Here is a 20003-nt window from a genome sequence, read left to right as displayed (position 1 = left end):
AAAAAAAAGAAATGGTTGTCATCAGCTGTGTGAAGATTGGGACTCACTTTTATGGTGCTGAGGACAGAGCCCAGGGCCTCACTTATACCAGGCCTATACTCTGCTCTGACCCATGGTCCCACTCTTTGCGACAGGATTTTAAAAAGGAAGGGGTTTGGTTTTGTTTCTGTTTATTGCCACAAGGTCTTAACTCGTTATTTGGCCCAAGCCGGCCTTGAACTTCAAATGCTCCTGCTTTAGCCCCTTGAATGTCAAGTTGGGAAGATTGTGGTGAGACAGCACTAGACACTGAAAAAGACACAAGGGGTTTATGCAGGCTCAAAACAATGTGTTCCAGTGTGTCCTTGTTGGACGGTGCTCTCTGAAGTCTTGGTTGGTTGTGAGTGATAACTAAAGGACACCGGGCAGGAAGGAGGGGACGGCTGCCGAGCCTCCAGGGAGGTGTTCTGCTTAGGAATTTGGACTTTAGCCTGGAGGCTGTGGGGCAGTCGGGAAGGCAGCTTGCTCAGGCAATGTTCTGGGCCGAGCAGCTGTTTGGAAAGAGGACCCTGGCAGGCTCCTGGAGCTCCAGAGACAAAGACAGGCCAGAAGTGGAGACTGGAGTCGCATGGCAGAATAAGGTGAGGACCCGGCCGTGGGGCAGTGGGAAGGAGGTGGGGAGGCAGAGAGAGGTTTCAGGTAAGACGGGTTTCTCTGGCAGGGACTAGAGACTCGCTATGCTTCTGGGGCTCAAGTTACTTATCAGGTCATGAAGGAAAAAAAAAAAAGATTTTAATTAAATGTTTGTCTTTGAGGGCTGAGATTTCAGAAATTGCTTCTTCAAATTAACATGTACTTACTTGAGTATATGCATGCTTCTGCACACGCAGGATCACACATGGACGTATGGCCAGTTGGTAGGAAACAGTTCTCTCCTTCACCACGAGCGCTAGGAGGACCAAACACTGGCCTTCTGCCTGGCGACAGGTGTTCTTATTTGCTGAGCCATTTCACAGGCCCCTGGGAAGGCCTTTTAGCATAATGACATTCCAAATGGATGGACATGCAGTGCTTTTAGGTAATAATCTCTCAACTAAAGGGACCCACTCTAGAATAGTCCCCAGCCCTCCTCTGCCCACAGCATTGATCAGAGTAATATAAAGACCTCCCCAGGCCTGGGAATCTAGGGAAATGATAGAACTGATCGCTCAGCACACACAAGGTCAGGGTTCCATTACTAGCACCGTGACTCCCCAAACTGATAACCTCCCCTTCCCATCTTCATGGTCTTCCTCTTCTAGAATATGCACTAATATTTTCCTCCTCCTCCTCCCCCTCTCTCTCCTCCTCCTCCTCCCCCCTCTCTCCCCCTCCCCTTCCTCCTCCCCCTCCTCCCTCCCCCTCCCCCTCCTCCTTCTTGCTGGGGATGGATGGAACTCAAGGCCTTATGCCTACTAGGCAGGCACTGAGCTGTACTTCTCAGACCCCTGTCTCTTGTTTGTTTGTTTGTTCCTGCCTACCTTCCTTCCATTCATTCATTCTTTCTTTCTTTTATTTTTCTGACTGTTTCACTATGTAGCCCTGGCTAGCCTACCTAGACTCATCATGTACACCAGGCTGCCTCTCACTCATAGAGATCCACCCCCACCCCCCTGCAACTGGGTTTAAGACATTCATCAACACACCCAGCCACAGTGTGTTTAATTACCCCAGTTCTGCTGCTCTGGGAACCCTCTTCCTCTGGCGGCCCCCACTGACGAGGCTGACGACATAATTCCTCTCTCCTTGGCTCACAGTCACGAAGATCGGCCTGAAGTGGCCTTCATGGTAGACAGCTAGGGTAGCCTTGCATTGGATGGACAGAATGTCATGGGAATGGAGAAAGAGGGCCGTTTGGGGGTGGCCCTGGCTATCTAGAAATATTTCCCAAATCAGAATGCCCTGCTTCCTTTGGGCCAGGTCAAGCACTGATGAGCCCATCAGTACTCGGGTCACTTAGCATCTCCAACTAAAACCTCTGCAAACTGAATCAAAGTGCAGTGTGCCAGGGAAGCTGGGGCAAATGCTGTCCCTTTGGGTGTTTGAAGCTCCCGATGGGTTTGCTGGCGTTATACAGGCTTCTGAACCGGTTTGGTGTTTCCCGAAAGAGTTGGCGTTCGATCCTGCTTATTCGTATTGTTGTTTTGCCTTGTTCTACTTGTGAGGGAGCCCAGGCTGGCCTTGAACGCACCACATAGCCCAATCTGGCTGCCACACTTCCATCCTCCTGTCTCATATGTAGGCATGGGTCAGCATTTTCCTCTCTCCTTTGGCTTGCATTTTTCATAGCTTGCAGTGTGCCTGGAATGTTGATCTGGGCTCCCATGGAGCCTCCAGAGAGTAACAAGATAAGAACTCAGGTGACTGGGGCTAGAGAGATGGCTCAGCTGTTAAGAGCTCCTCCAGAGGTCATGAGTTCAAATCCCAGCAGCCACGTGGTGGCTCACAACCATCCGTAATGAGATCTGATGCCCTCTTCTGGTGTGTCTGAAGACAGCTACAGTGTACTTACATATAATAAATAAATAAATCTTTTTAAAAAAGAACTCAGGAGACAAGCTAGGACCTTAGGGCAGGTTCTTCCCTGGGACTAGAAAGCCACTTCTGAATTCATGCATGAGCGTCTAGTCCAATAAGCACTTAGTAAATAGGCATGGAGAGAAAGGCCTTGGGGGTTTGGGGGGTGCCATTTTTGTTTTTAGACAGGGTTTCTCTCTGTGTAGCCCTGGCTGTCCTGAAGCTCACTCTGTAGACCAGGCTGGCCTCAAGTGCAGAGATCCACCTGCCTCTGCCTCCTGAATGCTGGAATTAAAGGTGTGCGCCACCACTATCCAGCAAGGGGATGCCTCTTTAACTAAGATCTGACAGTGGAAGAAACTGCTGTATATGGAGCTGCTAGGCACAGGCAGGCCTGAGGAGACCCACCCACCCCTCCTGCCAGACGGGCTTCCAGAACCCCATTTACCTTTTCTTCGTGTCTGCAGACACTGCCAACCAACACTTCAGATTCCCATGGAACTATTTCACCTTTAGGAAATAGGTTTCCTAACCATGGACCCTTTGCCCTTCCGGCCTGCAGTTTCCTTGGGAACCCTGGCTCTGGCCAACTGTACTTGATTTGTGGGATTGAGAAACTGCACTGCACAGTCCTATAGTTAGAGAGGAGTTGGGGTTCAGTGACGAAGGGGAGTACGTAAGCTTGTGTCATTCAAGTTAGTTTGGTCTTTCTACACTTCACTCCGCCTTTCCATAGTTTCCAAGAAAGGGCTAGGAGACTTTCGTCAGAACTGAGTGTGTGCTGGCTGCAGTCGTGGGTGGAGGCGTGTGCATGTGAGTACAGGGGCCGCCACTGGAGGCTGGAGTTATTGGGTTCCCTGGAGCTGGGGTTACAGGCAGCGGTGAGCATTTCAGTGTGGGTGTGGGAAGCAAACTCCAGGCCTCTAGAAGAGCAGCAATTGTTTTTAACCTCTGCACTCTCTTCCCAGTCCCTTCCTTACTCCATCTGACAGGGCCATAGGTAACCCAGACTTGCTTTGAGCTTACTATATCGCCAAGGGTGACCTCGAACTCCTAATCCTCCTATCCCCACCTTCCAAGTCCTGGGAGTCTCAGTTTGTAACACTACACTTGGTTGCCGTGTTTAAAAAAAAAAAAAAATGAAGCCAACCTTATTATTAGTTATTTTAGTTACTTACAGTTGTTTGCCCCTTGTCACTCCTGGCATGACTTCGGAGTATGAGGGAAATTTCTAAGGTCAATGTGGAAGGCATAATTGTGGGGTCTGTGGGAGCTTAGCAGGAGGGGATGAGACTCCCAAGGGAGTTTCTGAGAGCTGAATGGAAAGAACTATAATTATTAGCATTTCATTAAGTGACTTTTTTTTTTCTTTGTGAGCTTTTTGTGTGTAGGGCGGGCTGGGGCTTGAATCAAATATAGTAGGCAGGGCTTCAATGTGCTAGAAATTTCTCTGTGGTGAATGCCCCCCCTCCCAATTCTGAATCAAAAGACATCCATGCCATTTCAATATCTTCACCTATGTCTTTGAAAGAGGGAGTGAGGGTACGCAGCAGCTTGAATTTGGAAGTAGAAGCAGAAGAAAACAAACTCTCCAAAGAAGAGAAGATGCTTCAGCACACAGTGTTTAACTGGGGTCTGGGAGAAAGAGCCTGCCGGTGACCTTTGTGGAAAGGTTTGTGTCTATAGAATGAGCTCCAAGCCAGCCGAAACTACATAGTGAGATCTATGTCACTGTCTCAAAATATTTATTAAATAATTAATTAAAACAAGTTAAAATTGCCTTCAGTTGCTTCTGAGTTTCACAGGAAGGAACGCCTCATCTGGGGAAATCCCACTTTACAGGTGTTTTAGTTAGTTAGTTTCTTCTTTGAGACAGGATATCTCCTTATAAACCTGGTGATCTTATCTCACTATGTAGACAGGACTGACCTGGAATTCACAAGGATCTGCCTGCTTCTGCCTCCTGAGTGCTGGGATTAAAGGCATGTACCATCACGTCCAGCCTCCTCTATTTTTCTGACAGTATGAAAAACACATTTTAATATGTTCTTTAAGTATAAGGATTGGAATCTTTTTCGGTGGGGGTGTGTTTGAACTAGACAGTCAATTCCTTTTAATAGGTATAGGGTTACTGAGTCTTCCGTCCCCTCTTGGAGTTGTAGTGGTTTGAGGGTTAATAAATTGATTCCTTTTCTTCTGAATTGTCAGACTGCTATGTGCATTTCTTTACTGATCTTGTCTTGTCAAAGAATCTACTGTTTTGTTTTGTTTTATTCTGATCATTGGATCTTTGGGTTTTCCAGATAGAGTTTCACTGTGTAGCACACTTTGCTTTCATTTTTGTTTTGTTTTGTTTTGTTTTGTTGATGTAACGCCCTGGCTCACTGGCTAGTCTTAAACTTGTAGCACTCACTGAGTCCTGTGGTTCTAAGCAGGTGCCCGGGCATCAGAACAACCAGCCCCGCTTGCTCTGTGTGTGTGTGAGTGGGCCTTTACCTATGTGTGTTTCTGCTGCTTAAATTGGCTTAGAACAACTTTTTAAATGTCTATTGGAAACATTGTTTCTCTAGGCATTCCTGGCTCTCCTGAAGCTCACTATGCAGGGTGGCTTCAAATCTGTGATGATCCTTTTGTCTCTGCCTCCTAAATGCTGGGATTACAAATATCATCCCAGCTGGCCACCTCCCCAGTTTCAGTCTAGAATTTACATGCTTAAGTGACTGTCTTGCTTCAGCCTTCCCAGAAGCTGACACAGAGCTGTTACGTCACCCTGGACTTCAGCTTCAGTTTCATTGGTTGTTTTCTTTTTCTTCTTTTCTTCTTTTCTCTTTTCTTTTTCTTTTTTTTTTTCTGTTTTTCCATTTTCATAGTTACTGATTCTTTTTTTTCCTTCTTAGCTTTATTATTTCTTTGCTTTTGCTTTTTTTTTCTTAGTTAAGGAGGAAGATTAGCGCTCTCTCTCTCTCTCTCTCTCTGTGTGTGCACATGTTCACATGCTGTGACAAGATTTTGCTAAGTAGCCCAAACTAGCCTTAAAACTTCCTATTCTCAGGGGTTGGGGATTTAGCTCAATGGTAGAGCTCTTGCCTAGCAAGTGCAAGGCCCTGGGTTCGGTCCTCAGCTCTGGAAAAAAAACAAAAACAAAACAAAACAAAGACTTCCTAGTCTCCTATTTAAAACTTCCTATTCTCCAATTTCTCCCTCTTGAGTGCTGGGAATACAGGCATGTGCCACCATGCCTGGTCTAGATGAACTTTTGAATGGTGCCTCTTATTTCTTTTAAAATAAGCATTTCATGCTATAAATTTCCCCTAAGCACCACTTACTGATGTCCCACAAAATTTTATAGGCTATATTTTCATTTTTGTTTGGTTTGAACGTTTTTCTATTCAGACTAAGATTCCCACTTTAGAAATACGCTGTTGCCAGTGTGGGGCCACATGTCTGTCAAATCCCAGCATTCAGGAGGCAGAGGCAGGAGGATTGCCATCAATTTGAAAAGCCAGTCTACATAGTTAGTTCTGGGCCAACCAGGACTCTAAAGGAAGACCCTGCCCTCAAGCAAAACAAAACACAAATATCAAGCTAAACTAAATTAAAGAAGTATGCTGTTATTCCCCTTTCCCTTTTTAATTCCTTTTTGGAAAACAATTTTATATCATTCTAAGCCTTTTTAAGTAGGCAGGAGAGATGGCTTAGCCATTAAAGGCTTGGCTTACAACCAAAAGATGAGCTCCTTTTAAGTAAGTGCGTTGGGATTTGTTTTATGGGCTACGATATGGTCTAACAGTGTTCTTCGTGCACTTGGGAAGACGGTGTGTTCTGCTTTTATTTGATGAAAGATTCCATAAAAGTCAGTGAGAGCCATTCAGTTGCTGGGATGACTCAATCCTATATCTGTTTATTTTTTGCCTAGTTATAGCGTCAATCACAGAGAGAGGTGTACTGAAGTCTCTAACTATAACTGTCTGTTTCCTCATCTCTTCTATAGCTTCTACAGATCTTGCTGCCTATATTCAAACCTATGTTGTTAGGCATATGTTTAGGTTGGATCTTTCTTCTTGGTCAAGTAGTTATGAGATCCAGGTGTTTGTTCTATGGAAAGACCAGTGCTTGGGAAACGGATGTTGTGGATAAAGATGTATTATATGGGTGGCTGAAGGCTTGGCCAGGGAGCAAAGGATGGAGAAGAGAGATCTCTGCTCCCAAATCAGCTTCTCCAGCTGGACATAGTAGCAAATGCCCACAAGCTCACCAGTCAAGAGCCTAAAACACAAGAGTCACGAGTTCAAGGCCAGCCTAAAGTACATGTGAGTTCTATATCGGCGTGATCTACATAGCGGGGCTCTGTCTCAAAAGCACAAAATAAAACAATAAATAGATGAAGGAAATCACCTTCCTTACCCTATGAGATAGAGATGCAGAGGACCAGAAGGCCAGGACATGGTGAAGAATGAATATTCATGGCACTTCTGTGAAAAGGTGGGGCTCTTCTAGGTGCTCAGGAGCCACCTCTTTGCACTGCCTTCTTGGTCTGGTGTTTCCAGTCATGGTAGCTGTGGGTGTCATTAGCCTTGAAGGCTGGGCGAGAGACAGACCAGGCAAGTCTAGGTCAAGTTAACCCTGTTTTATAGTTTTGGGCAAAACATTTCTCAGATGTTTAACATGCTTACACGGAGAAGTCATTCAGATTTAACCCGAAGGTTGAGGCAGGAGATGAGGCAGACACCGTGTAAGGCTCGCCTTTCATCCTCCTAGTTACCTGTCTGTCGGCTGCAGGCCCAAGCAAAACGCCAGTGTGTTCAGGTTCCTCAAAGTACCGCTGGCAACCACAGCCACAACACACACTGCAGCCAGGAAGGCAGCGGGGACTAGCAGTGTGTTACCTAGCTATGTGACCTCTGAAATTAGTGGTCTTTAATCTGGCTGAGAGTGATAAAGCCTAGGGAGGTTCTTCATGTTTCCCTGGGTGACACCAGAGGGGCCGTTCATTCTCTATGAAGGAGCTGCTTTCTCTCTGACAGGCTGCCTGGCCTCTGAGTTGATTCTGAAGGCATCTCATGGGGTGAGGTTTTCTTCTGGTGACAAACTGACCCTTTTCTCATTATGTAATGTCATATTTTCCTTTATTCCTGGTCATTTTCTCTTGCTTTGGTATTTACTTCATCTGATATTAATATAGGCACCCTGGCCTTATATAGGCATGGTATGAGGTTTTCCATCCTTATGATATAAGATTCCTTTATCATTATATGTCAAGTACTTCTTGGAGGACTCCCCTTAAAAATCAGAATTTAAAATCTGGGAAAAAATGGTTCATGACTCTGATCCCAATACTTGGAAGGAGGCTTAGGCAGGAGTATTGGCATGCCTGGGCTAGAGAGTGAAACTGTCTCCAATAAAACAAAAGCAAAACAAAACACCCCAACAAACCAACTAAACAAACCAGGAGCTGGATATAGTAGCATAACCCTATAATCCTAATAGTTGGGTAGGTGAGGCTTGGCATGGGGATGAGGCTAGCCTGGGCTGCAGCATGAAACTCTGTCTCAAAGGGGAAAACAAACAAACAAACAAACAAAAAGCCCAACTTTGCTCCTTCACATTGTCTTTTAGACTATTTTTAAATTAATTATTGTCATTACTAATGTGTGTGTGTGTGTGTGTGTGTGTGTTGTGCCACAGTGACTGTGGCGGTCAGAGGACAACTCCAGGAGTTGGTTCTTCCTTTCCTCCTATACAAAGGTTCCAGGGATGGGACTCGGGAGGTCACTTTGTGAGACAAGCTAACTGGCTAACCCATCTCACAGGCCCTATTGAAATATTTTAAATGTACTATTTTAACTTATTTATTATGTATGAGTTTTGTGGGCTTTTGGTTTTTGTTTTGTTTTGTTTCCAGAATCTTGCTGCATCCTTGTACAGTTGGGTCCCAGAACCCTGACTAGGGAGAGGGAGGGGATGGAGAAATGACAGATGCACATACAGAGAAAGGCTGAGACCTGTGGTCTAGGCTCCTTGGATGGTGGTGTAGACAGCTGATAGAGGAGACGGGGTTATCACACACAGATAAACAAGGGGGCAGGCTTATCATAAACAGTTGAACTCGGAGGCAGGCATCGCTGATCTCCCCTCCCGTAGGGGCAACCTCTGTAGTCTTCAAGCTACACACACTGGGGTGGGGGTGGGGAGAAAGGTATAGTAGGTATATTCTGCTCTCAGGATGAATATCTGCACATAGACCAGAGGAAAGGCTGTGCCATGCCACAGAGCCTCACTAGGGGAGAAGTCTTTGCCACTCCCATGAGGCATGCCCAGGTCAACTCACTTAGGACTTTCCTCCCTACCAAGTGTCATTGGGTAGCCCAGGCTTACCTTGAACTGATGACCCTCCTGCCTTAGCTTCCAAGACACAGGGATTACAGAAATGTGCCAGCACGCCTGCCCTGCTAGCTATTGCTTTGTCCTTTTTTGAGACAGTTTTACTCTGTAGCCTAGGCTACCTTGGAGCTTACCATGTAGCCCAAGCTGGCCCCAAACTCATGATAATCCTCCTGCCTCAGACATTTGAGTTTTTCCTGTTTTTATTAATTAATTATTTTCTTGGTGCAGATCAAACCCAAGCTATGTGCATGCTAGACAGTTACGTATCACTGAGCTACATTCTAGTCCAAGGTACGTTTTGTTGTTGTTTGTTGGTTTGTTTTTGTTTTTCAAGACAGGGTGTCTCTGTGTATCCCTGGCTGTCCTGGAAATAACTCTGTAGATCAGGCTGGCCTCAAACTCAGAAATCCATCTGCCTTTGCCTCCCAAGTGCTAGGATTAAAAGCATGAGCCACCACTGCCCAGCTCTGAAATTCGTTTATTCATTACTTTTTTAGATCAAATTTTATTTTGTAGCCTAAGTTGGTCTTGAATTCTCACTCTCCTGCCTCAGCTTCCTGAGTGCTAGGATTACAGGCATACAGCTAGGTTATTTCTTTCCTTCCCCCTCCCCCGCCTTCCTTTCTCTTCCTCTCTTTCTCTCTTTTCCTTTTATTGGATATTTTCTTTATTTACATTTCAAATGTTATCTCCTTTCCAGGTCTCCCCTCCAGAAAACCCCCTAACCCATTCCCCTTCTCCCTGCCTCTATGAGTGTGTTCCCCCACCCACCCACTCCAGCCTCCCTGCCCTGGCATTCCCCTACACTGGGGCATTGAACCCCCACAGGACCAAGGGCCGCTCTTCCCACTAATGTCCAACAAGGCCATCCTCTGCTACATATGTGTCTGGAGCCATGAGTCCCCCATGTGTACTCTGGTTGATGGGCCAGTCCCCAGGAGTTCCAGGGGGTTCTGGCCAGTTGACACTGTTGCTCACCCTGCCCCAGGGGCTGCAAAACCCTTCAGCTCCTTCAGCACCCCACCCCCCAACAGAGATTCTCTATGTAACTGGCTGTCCTGGAATTCACTACGTGAATTCTAAGAGCTACACCTGCCTCTGCCTCTGAGTGCTGGGATTAAAGGCGTGCATATTTTAAGAGAAATTCAGTAGCTAGTTGTGGTAGTACATGCCTGTAATCCCAGCACTCAGGAGACAGGAGGGTCTCTGTGTGTTTGAGGCTAGCCTGGTCTACATATCAAGTTCCAGGCCTCCCAGAGCTACATAGAGCAGTAGTTCTCAACCTTCCTTATCCTGAAACCCTTTAATACCCAGTTCCATATGTTGTGCTGACCCCCAACCATAAAATTGTCTTATTGCTACTTCATAACTGGAATCTTGCTACTGTTAGGAATTTGTGATTCCCCAGAGGGTAACGAACCACAGACATAGAGAGAGCCTGTGTAGAAACAGTCTGTGTGAACTTTCTCTTCAGAAAGGGCACTAACCTGGTTAAAAAGACCATATACTGGGCTGACAGTGTAGCTCAGTGGTGAGAGCTCATATTCAAGGCCCTGGATTTGACTCCAACACTGTAGACCTTCGGTTGACCAGTAGGAAGTACTTTTACCAAGGCACACACTGAACACCTAACAAGGAAGTAGATCTCAACCTATGGGTCATGACCCCTTTGTGGGGTGGGAGTGGGGGTGGGGAGAAGGGTCAGAGGACACTCTCACAGGCACATCAGACATATTGCACATCAGATATTTACATTAAGATTCATAACAGAGCCGGGCAGTGGTGGCGCACGCCTTTAATCCCAGCACTCGGGAGGCAGAGGCAGGTGGATTTCTGAGTTCGAAGCCAGCCTGGTCTACAAAGTGAGTTCCAGAACAGCCAGGGCTATACAGAGAAACCCTGTCTTGAAAAACCAGAAAAAAAAATCATAACAGTAGCAAGATTACAGTCATGAAGTAGCAACAAAATAATTTTATGGTTGGGGGTCAGTACAACATGAGGAACTGTATTAAAGGGTCACAGCATTAGGAAGGTTGAGACCCCTGTAAAAGGGCTTTATAAGATAATTAAATTGATAATACACACAGACACAGACACAGACACACATAGAGCAGTTTATCGCAAAGGTGGGTTCTAAGTGTCATTTTCGTCACCTAAAAGGTGACTTACCTGAATTAACCTAGGTTGTACAGGAACAACAAGAGAAATCAAAGACCAGGCATAACAGCCCAGTGCTCAGGAGGCAAATGTAGTGGATCTCTGTGAGTTGGAGGCCAGCATGGCCTATATAGTAAGACCCTATCAATCAATCAATCAGTCAGCCAATAAAAATAAACGGATCAATACAAATACGTCGGTGAGTAAAATGGAATCTGAATTCTAGGCTTGATTGTTTTGCCTTTTTATTTTAATTTTTTTGGTTTTCTGATACTGGGTTTTTATGTATAGCCCTGACTGTCCTGGAACTCACTCTGTAGACCAGGTTGGCCTCGAACTCAGAAATCTGCCTGCCTCTGCCTCCCAAGTGCTAGAATTAAAGGCGTGTGCCACCACCACCTGGCTTGTTTTGCCTTTTTAAAAAGAAATCATTTTCATGCATATGACTGTTTTGCCTGCACACATGTTAGACCGTGCCCTCAGAGCCCAGAAGGGGGCATCGGATACGCTGAAACTGCAGTTACACACAGTTGTGAACTGCGTTGGGAAGCAAGCCCAGGTCCTCTAGAAGAGCAGCCAGTGCTCTTAGCCTCTGAGCCACCACTCCTGCACCCAGTCACACCTTTTGTTTAAAGTCATTTTAACCCAGGGCCTTCTTACTCTGTAGCCCTCACTGGCCAGAAACTAGCTGTATAGACTAGGTGACCCCGAACTTACAACAACCCCCATCTGGCTGTCAGGTCCTGGGGGCAGAGGTGAGTGCCACCACGCCCAGCTGCATTGCTTAATTATAGCTAACCCTTTGGACCCAGGTAACCATTTGCCTCAAACTGTTCCAGCAGGTTCCTAGAACTGGCAAATAGACATGCCGGCTTCCTTATTTCATTGCAGTAACAAAATACCCCAAACAAAATGGCAAATGAAAAGAGGAAGGGTTTTGGCTCACAGCTTGAGGATACAGTTACATCAGGGAAAGCATCAGCTTGAGGATACAGTCTGTTACATCAGGGAAAGCATCAGCTTGAGGATACAGTCTGTTACATCAGGGAAAGCATNTACAGTCTGTTACATCAGGGAAAGCATCAGCTTGAGGATACAGTCTGTTACATCAGGGAAAGCATCAGCTTGAGGATACAGTCTGTTACATCAGGAAAAGCATCAGCTTGAGGATACAGTCTGTTACATCAGGAAAAGCATCAGCTTGAGGATACAGTCTGTTACATCAGGGAAACATCAGGAAGCTGTGTGCTCCTGCCTGAGCAGCTGCAGAGCGGGAGCTCAGCTCGCTTTCTCCTCTCCCCCCTCCCCCCTTTTAATGCACGTGAGGATTTCAGCCTACTGGATGGTGCTCCTGCATCAGGGTGGGTCCTCCGTCCTCAGTTAAACTTCCTCGGAAATGTCTCCACAGACAAATCCAGAGCAGTGCCTCAGGGGTTTTGTTTGTTTGTTTTTCATTTCATCAAGCTGACTATTGAAATGGTCTGCCTGGTGACACTTGCGAGCCCTGAAGTCAGGCGAATGGAGCTGCAGGCATAAGCTCCGATGTGCTTTGCTCCTGTTGCTGTTAATCCCTGGGTCCTCTGATCTTCTCAGCTGCCATTAAGACAGAAAAAGTACATTCTTCATGATGCCAAAGGGAACTAGCATCTTAGATTCTGAAATTAACGTTTAAGGGGGTAAGGGAAAAGAAAAATGAAATCATCACCGAAGTTTCATTATCTATCTATCTATCTATCTATCTATCTATCTATCTATCTATAGTTTTGTTTTTGACACAGGGTGACCATCAGTAGCTCAGGCTGGCCTTGAACTCTCGACCTTCTTAGTATTGAGATTGCAAGTGTGTGCCAACACACCCAGCTATGTCTGGCACTCTATGGAGCCTAGGAAGATTTCTTAGACCTTGCTTGCAGCCATGTTATAGGTCCTAAGCCTGGACTATCTCAAATTTTTGGCCCTAAAGGCCTGATGATTCTTCAGGGTCCTTTTACTTTTATTTATTATTAATTAATTAATTAATTTTGGTTTTTCAATGACACTGTTTCTCTGTCCTTTTTCTCTGCCCTTGCTGTCCTGGAACTCACTGTGTAGACCAGGCTGTTCTTGAACTCAGAGATCCCCCTGCTTCTGCCTCTGAATGCTGGGACTAAAGGCGTGCGCCACCAAGGCCAGACTTCTTCAGAATTCCAATAGCAAGCAAGGCTTGCAGTTTTTCTTCTTGGCTTTTAGGTTCCTCACTTCTTCTGCCTCAGCTCTCTGTCTTCTCTTTCTACCCATCTGTTGCCCCTGCCCTGGCCACTCTTGACCTGCTCAGCCTCTTCAGCTTCCAGGGAGCGGGCTGCCTTGCTGCTCGCGTGTTGAGTGACTGCTAACCCGTAGCCTTGGCTGCTTTGTCTGCTACTGCATTCTTGGTTACTCCTCATCCCACGGTACTAAAACTAGGTACAACAAGACTGACTGAAAGACTTCTGTGGAGCCAGCCTGATGTTGCAACACCAGAGGAGACAGCACAGGATGGTATCTGTCTCCCAGCCAACTCACCAAGAGAGCCTGAACCGCCTGCTTATATGCCTTAGAAAGGATGATTGTACGAATAACAATACACTTCACTTGCAGATGAAGGTCTGCGATTGCACCAATCACTGGGTTGTCTCTAGCACAGGTCACAGCCGACACTTTGCTAGACCACTAGTGGAAGTGTCACCCCTCTGGGCTAGGCAAAGATGGTTATGGGAACGTCTAGAGTTTACTAAGGCCACAATAGCAAAATGTCTGCACTTTAGTCTTTCAGACAGTCCAGGTTGCAACTGCACCTCCAGGAGAGGGGCGGTCAGCTGGGCCTGAGTAGTTTTCTCTCAGAACTCCTGATGCTGACAAGAGAGTAGACCAGCAGTTCTCAACCTGTGGGTGGGGACTGGTTTGGGAATCAAATGACCCTTTCACAGGGATTGCATCTCAGATATCCTGCATATCAGATATTTACATTACAATTCACAACAGTAGCAAAATCACAGTTATGAAGTAGTAATGGAAATAACTTTATGGTTAGGAACCACCACAACATGAAGAACTGTATTAAAGAGTCACAGTATTGGGAAGGTTGAGAGCCACTAGGGCCATGGTTGGATTCTGAAGAGTTCAGTTGTCAATTATGGAATCAGACTGCCCCAGCGCCCAAACTTTTCCATGCTTCCAGTAGGAACTTAAGGAGCTTATTAACACTCATCATGATCTCAACAGCAGTTTCCCAACATCTAACACCTGCTCCAGGCAGAGGTGGGTTTGTCTCACTTGCATACGCCAAACAAGTGTTCTGCACCCCAGCCCCCAGAAGACATCTTGAAGGCTGGTCCTGACTGTCAGCTCCATGTGTGGTCCTTCCCTCAGTAAACCAGGCCCCGTTCCCAGTTTCCTTCTAAAGAAACTCTTGAATAAATGAAGGCACTTACAAACAGTGCATTCTCATCTGGGCAAAATAGGCTGAGAGCTTTAACAGACTCCCTGGATGTATGGAAATGTCCAGGCCTTAGACAGAAAAACCAAGGACTTACATGTGAAGCTTTGACCTCCCCTTTTTACTAAATAGTAAAAATAGTCCAAACTATCTTCTAGACTTGGTCTAAGAGTAGATGTGTTCTCAGGCCTGCAGGTTGTTAATCCCACAGATTTGAGGAGAAAGACCACCGACCCAAATCATGGACAAAATAATTAAAGCAAGTAATTAATTAAAGCAAGCTTTTTTTTGTTTATGTATACAGGCTGTCTCTCCCTACAAGTGGGGTTCAAGAGATCTCTTGACATGGGGAAGGTAAGGACTTTGCTATAGTCCATGAGTAGGGGTTTCTTTCTTTCTTTTTTGTTTTGTTTTTTTGTTTGTTTGTTTTTTATGAGTTTTTCAAGACAGGGTTTCTCTGTATAGCGCTGGCTGTCCTGGAACTCACTTTGTAGACCAGGCTGGCCTCGAACTCAGAAACCCGCCTGCCTCTGCCTCCGAGTGCTGGGATTAAAGGCGTGCGCTACCACACCATTCGAGAAGGGGTTTCTAAATGGGGGATTTGTTGGGCAACAGGTGGGGTTACAGAAGCAGAATAAGTTGATCATAACAACCTGAAACAAGGACGCAAGGAGTTAATAACCAGGAGATCATAACAACAGGTGGTCATAATAACTTTCGAAACAAAGACATAGTTGCCACTCCTGGAATAGGGGCTGCAGAACCATTTGTTATTAAGGTCAGGGTGGGATACAGCCTCATCCTCGAGAAACAGAGATTTACTCATAAACAGGAATGAACCTAGTTTATCTTAACTATAACATGGCTTTTACGACTAAGATGGAGGCAGGCTGGTTCGTCAAGGTGAGCCTGTGCCTCCCTGCTATCCCCAGCCCCTGAACACAAACAAACAAAACCCAAACTAAATCAGCTGTGGAAGAACATTGCTGTCATCAGGGCATCAGAAATAAGTTCAGGGTCACAAAGAAAGAGACCGCCACTCCAAGTGAGTGTCTGGACAAGAGGGTATACTGAGACAGGACGTGTACTTAATTTTAATTCTAGCTTAGGTTTTGTGTTTCTTTCCCATTGCCCAGGGTCTGACTTCACAGTCTGATTCAATTGGCTAGTCTGAAAAAAAGGAAAAAGGCACACGGGAAATGAGGAGGAGTCGGAAAAGGGTCACTGCTCCAGACCATAGTATTCCTAGGGCAGTGGGCTCCGTGTAAACAGAAGTTTTCCTGAGAAGGGGCATGGAAATGTTTGCATAAAAGTCTTACTAGGTGGGAGATGATAAAAAAGATTTAATTCCTTGTCCTAAATACAGTTTTGTAGTATTTGATAGAAAAGACCCGTGTTAACAGCCTTAACAGGAAAAGAGAGAATATGAATGAAATTCTGGTATTCACCCCCTCCCTCCCTTTATCATCCCAAAGAGTGAAAAACGTCCCCAGGAATTCCACTGCAAGAAGGGAAGGGCAGCGGCCTCCTGCCAGCCAGAGGAGAACTGGCCTTCCAGGAAGAGAGTCCACAGTTCTGACAAAGTAAATTAACACATGCAGATTTTAGACGTTTCTTTTTAGCTTTTCTATAAAATGTGGCACCGAACAGGAAATCGGAAACTAGGCATCTTTCTCTTCCAGGTTTGGCCAAACTATAAATAAACCCAACTTCCTTTATCAATTTACTTCCCAATTTCCTTTAAGACGTGGCACACTTAACGGATCTAAGGACCCCCCTGTAACAGGGAGGCTGAGGAAGGAGGGGGGAGAAGTTTAAGAAGTGTAGACCAGTGCTGGCTCAGAGAGACTCTCAAAAGCCAGGGGATGAAGAAGTAGATACCACAATGGCAGAGGCACAACTTCACAATGCATCTCACAGTCTGGGGACCTTGACTGCAGAAAAACCGGGTCCTTGGCTTCAACACAGAAAGGAATTTCAGAATAATCATATGAAGCAGAGTTAAAGTTTCTTGTCTAAAAGGCATTTGAAATACAGATTTTTATTTATTTATTTTTTAAGCCCAGGAGTTAACAGTAAGACAGCAAGGGTGTGGAGAGTCCCATTTCATTGTCTTTACAGATGGCCAAGATATGGTGTTTGGATGGATTTTAAAGACAAGTCCTTTGTCTTCAAAGGATTGCAAGGAACGGAAATGAGATTACAGTGGGTTCCTGAGGGGCACCTGATAGGACCGCAGGTGACGAGTCTGTATCACTACAGGGAAGTATCTTTACTGTGAACAGCTGGGAAAAAGAAATGGAGGCCAGGTACTTTCAGGGCCATGCCCAGCTCACTGCTAATTTAACAGAAAGCATCTATACAAAGAAAAAGACCTCCTGGTGAATGTAGTCCTGGGGGTGAAACTCTTTCTTCTCAGCTGGCGAGAGGGGCTTCAGCCAGACTCTGCTCTGAGGAGTTCCTCTCTCTGTTCCTCATGCCCCCATAATTTTCCTTGTTTTTAAAATCCTGCCTCAGTAGAACAGGTACTTCCTTGGCATACATTAAGCCAGACTGGGAAGGCAAGGGCGTGTTTGATGGATTTGAGAAAAGAGAGAAGCCCTTCACCCAAGCACCTGGTTGAAGCCTTTGCCGGCCAATTAACTACAGCTTAAGGCCGTTTCTCCTTCCTAGCCTTGAACCTCACCAGAAACTCCATTTTCAGGGGAAAGACATTGCCAACACTGTGTGCGCACTTGTAGCTTCATTTGTAGTCTCTGACTGTGATTCCCTCCAGAGCATCTCTGGAATCGAATGAAGAACATCTCCGATTAAAAGAGAGAGGGGATGTTGCTGGAGAGATGGCTCAGAGGTTAAAAGCCCTGACTGAGCTTCCAGAGGTCCTGAGTTCAATTCCCAGCAGCCACATGGTGGCTCACTCACATACATAAAATAAATACATCTTTAAAATAAAAGAGAGAGGACACCTCCTCACCCCAAGTTTCTTTCGGCAGAACTACATTTATTTATTGGGGAGGGGACAGGTGGGTACAGGCCTAGAACTTACAATGCAGACCAGGGCTGGCCTTGAACTCACAGAGATCTGCCCACCTCTGCCTCCCAGATCCTGAGATGTAAAAGTGTGCGTCACCACACCTATTTAACAATAAATCTTTAAAAAACAAAAAGCAAAGCAATCTTTCAACTCTGCTTTGACTAACGGGTCAGCCCTGAAAGTTTCAGTGTGGAAATAAGACTCTGATGAGGTAGGTCATTAAAGGTCTCCAGGCCGGGGAGGGCGGCCATGTAGAAGGGCCATGTAGAAGAGGGTCTGTCCAGTCACGGCTGCCAGCGTAAGGCCCCGGGTTTGAACATAAGGAACATCTTTCTTCATCATCTCGTCAGAACTTATGTCACCTGTAAATTCACTCTGACTCCCTTCCCCAAGGGTGACAGGAAATTGGGCAATCCTACTGGTGTATATTTGACACACAGAGAGACGTATTTAGAAACCTCTGGTCCCTTTCTATTCATAAAATATTAATGATGCGTAAGGGAGACCATTCAAATTACAGCCCATAGTAATCAAATCCCCCTCCTCCTCTTCATCTTCATCATCTTCCTCCTCCTCTTCCTCCTCAACTCCAGAAAAGGAAACCTCAAACAAAAATCCAGGTTCCTTGTTGTGGCTTGCTGTATCTCCCTCTTGACTGTATCCTTCTGGAATTCCTCTGTTACTCCGAAGTCATCTTGTTACTTTTGTGAATTTTGAGTAAGCCCTTATTTTCAATTCTTTGAATAAGAGACCAGGAACCTGGAAACATCAGGTCCCATCCTTGATAGCCTGTAATAGTCCAAGGTTAGACTCACTCCTGAGGTTGGAGACGTTCGCCCATCTGCAGAGCTTTCTGAATCACAGGCTGTAAGTTTAAGGGATGCCTGGGTACCCTGCCCAGGTCGGCTGATTTACTACACAGCTCCCAGCATGCAGGAATTTAACTGCTTAAACTGACTGGCCTGTTCAAAAAAGATGAGCTGAGGGACAGAAAGGGCTGGGCCAGAGCTCAGGAGCGCTCCCCACCCCCTGCTCCTCCCCGGGGAGTTGCATTCAGCAAGTCTTGGAAGCTCAGCAAATCTCATAGCCGGTTGGTTTGTTTGTTTAGCGCTTTTATGTACAGAAGCCAGTCTCTAGCTCCTGCTGCCTGCAGGTTAAAGGAAAGTTCCAGCTCTTTAATCACTGGCTTTCTGGTGACCAACCCCATTCTGAGGCCACCTAGTAACCCTTAAATCATCCAAGTCACACATGCTCAAGTCCACTGAAAGGGGCCCCATATTTACTTGGCAGCGCCTCCCTACGAAGCCCATGCTGGCCTTGAACTTCTGATTATCCTACTTCTGCTTTGCATGTGCTCAGGAGAAAGGTTTTTTTTTGTTTTTTGGGGTTTTTTTTTTGTTTTTTTGGTTTTTTTTGTTTTTGTTAGTTGTTTGTTTTCTGAAGTGCCTAGGCTCTAGGACCTTTCTCAAACTTCCTAATGCTGTGACCCTTTAATACAGTTCCTCATGTTATGGCGACCCCCAGCCATAAAATTATTTGATTACTACTTCATAACGGTAATTTTGCTACTGGTATGAATCAAAATGTAAAGATCTGATCTAGCCTGGCAGTGGTGGCACACACCTTTAGTCCCAGTACTTGGGAGGCAGAGGCAGGCAGATTTCTGAATTTGAGGCCAGCCTGGTCTACAGAGTGAGTTCTAGGACAGCCAGGGCTACACAGAAAAACCCTGTCTTGGAAAACAAACAAACAAACAAGAAGATCTGATTGCTTTGAGAACCAGTTGGTACCAGTTGGTACCACAACCAAATCTATTTCCCTGTACTACAGAATTGTAAAGGAATGTGAAGTCCTTTCATGGGTTATGCTCTGTTCTGGTCCTAAAAGAGCTTCCTGGGTCACAGTCAAGCCAGGGAGGTTTCTCAAAGCTCAGTCCCTGAGTGTCTGAGGAGGAAATCAAACCCATGGAACTGATGCATGTGGGTGGAGTGGCGGTGCTGCCTTATTCTAGCCACGTGGGAGACATTTTTAATCTGCTTTTCTCCTATGGTAACTCGATGGAAGGAGGGGAGGGAGCATGGGCCACGGGAGCCTGGTTTAAGAAGGGCTTAAGACGAGAATTTGCACCTGTATGGGCAGTGCCACCAGCCCAGCCCAGGTGGCTAGGTTTCTCAGTGGCACCGTGCTCCACAGCCCACAGGCAGGGATCTATCTAGCTCTGCATCAGATGCTAGCCTTGCATCTGGGACCAGGAACACAAGAATGATCTTAGGCGCCTTCCCGAGACTCTGGACCTGAATCTCTTGCCTACCCTACTCTGGAATGTGTAGAACCCTCCCTCCCCACTTCCCTTCCCTCAAGCCCCTCTAGAGTTTGCACTTTGTGGGGAAGGGGAAGGTGAACTAGGGCAACTATATGGCCCTCATCCCATCCACCTCC

General features: G+C 46.0%; 1 protein-coding gene across 3 annotated transcripts in view; it reads left to right on the top strand.

Moving 5' to 3' along the window:
* Positions 1-504: 504 nt before the first annotated feature.
* Kifc3 (kinesin family member C3) overlaps positions 505-20003 on the top strand; it is a 96756-nt gene continuing 77257 nt past the window's right edge. For 2 of the 3 annotated variants that reach the window (XM_029480399.1, XM_029480398.1), the window contains exon 1: positions 505-620. In XM_029480399.1, the coding sequence (XP_029336259.1) occupies positions 513-620 (108 nt within the window). In that variant the 5' untranslated portion in view covers positions 505-512. The remainder of the gene's footprint in view (positions 621-20003) is intronic. The other variant, XM_029480400.1, reaches the window with a different exon arrangement.

This window comes from Mus caroli, chromosome 8 (genome assembly GCF_900094665.2).
Source record: "Mus caroli chromosome 8, CAROLI_EIJ_v1.1, whole genome shotgun sequence".
NCBI lineage: Eukaryota > Metazoa > Chordata > Mammalia > Rodentia > Muridae > Mus > Mus caroli.
The sequence above is the reverse complement of the archived record's forward strand: the minus strand, read 5'-3'. Positions and strand labels throughout refer to the sequence as shown.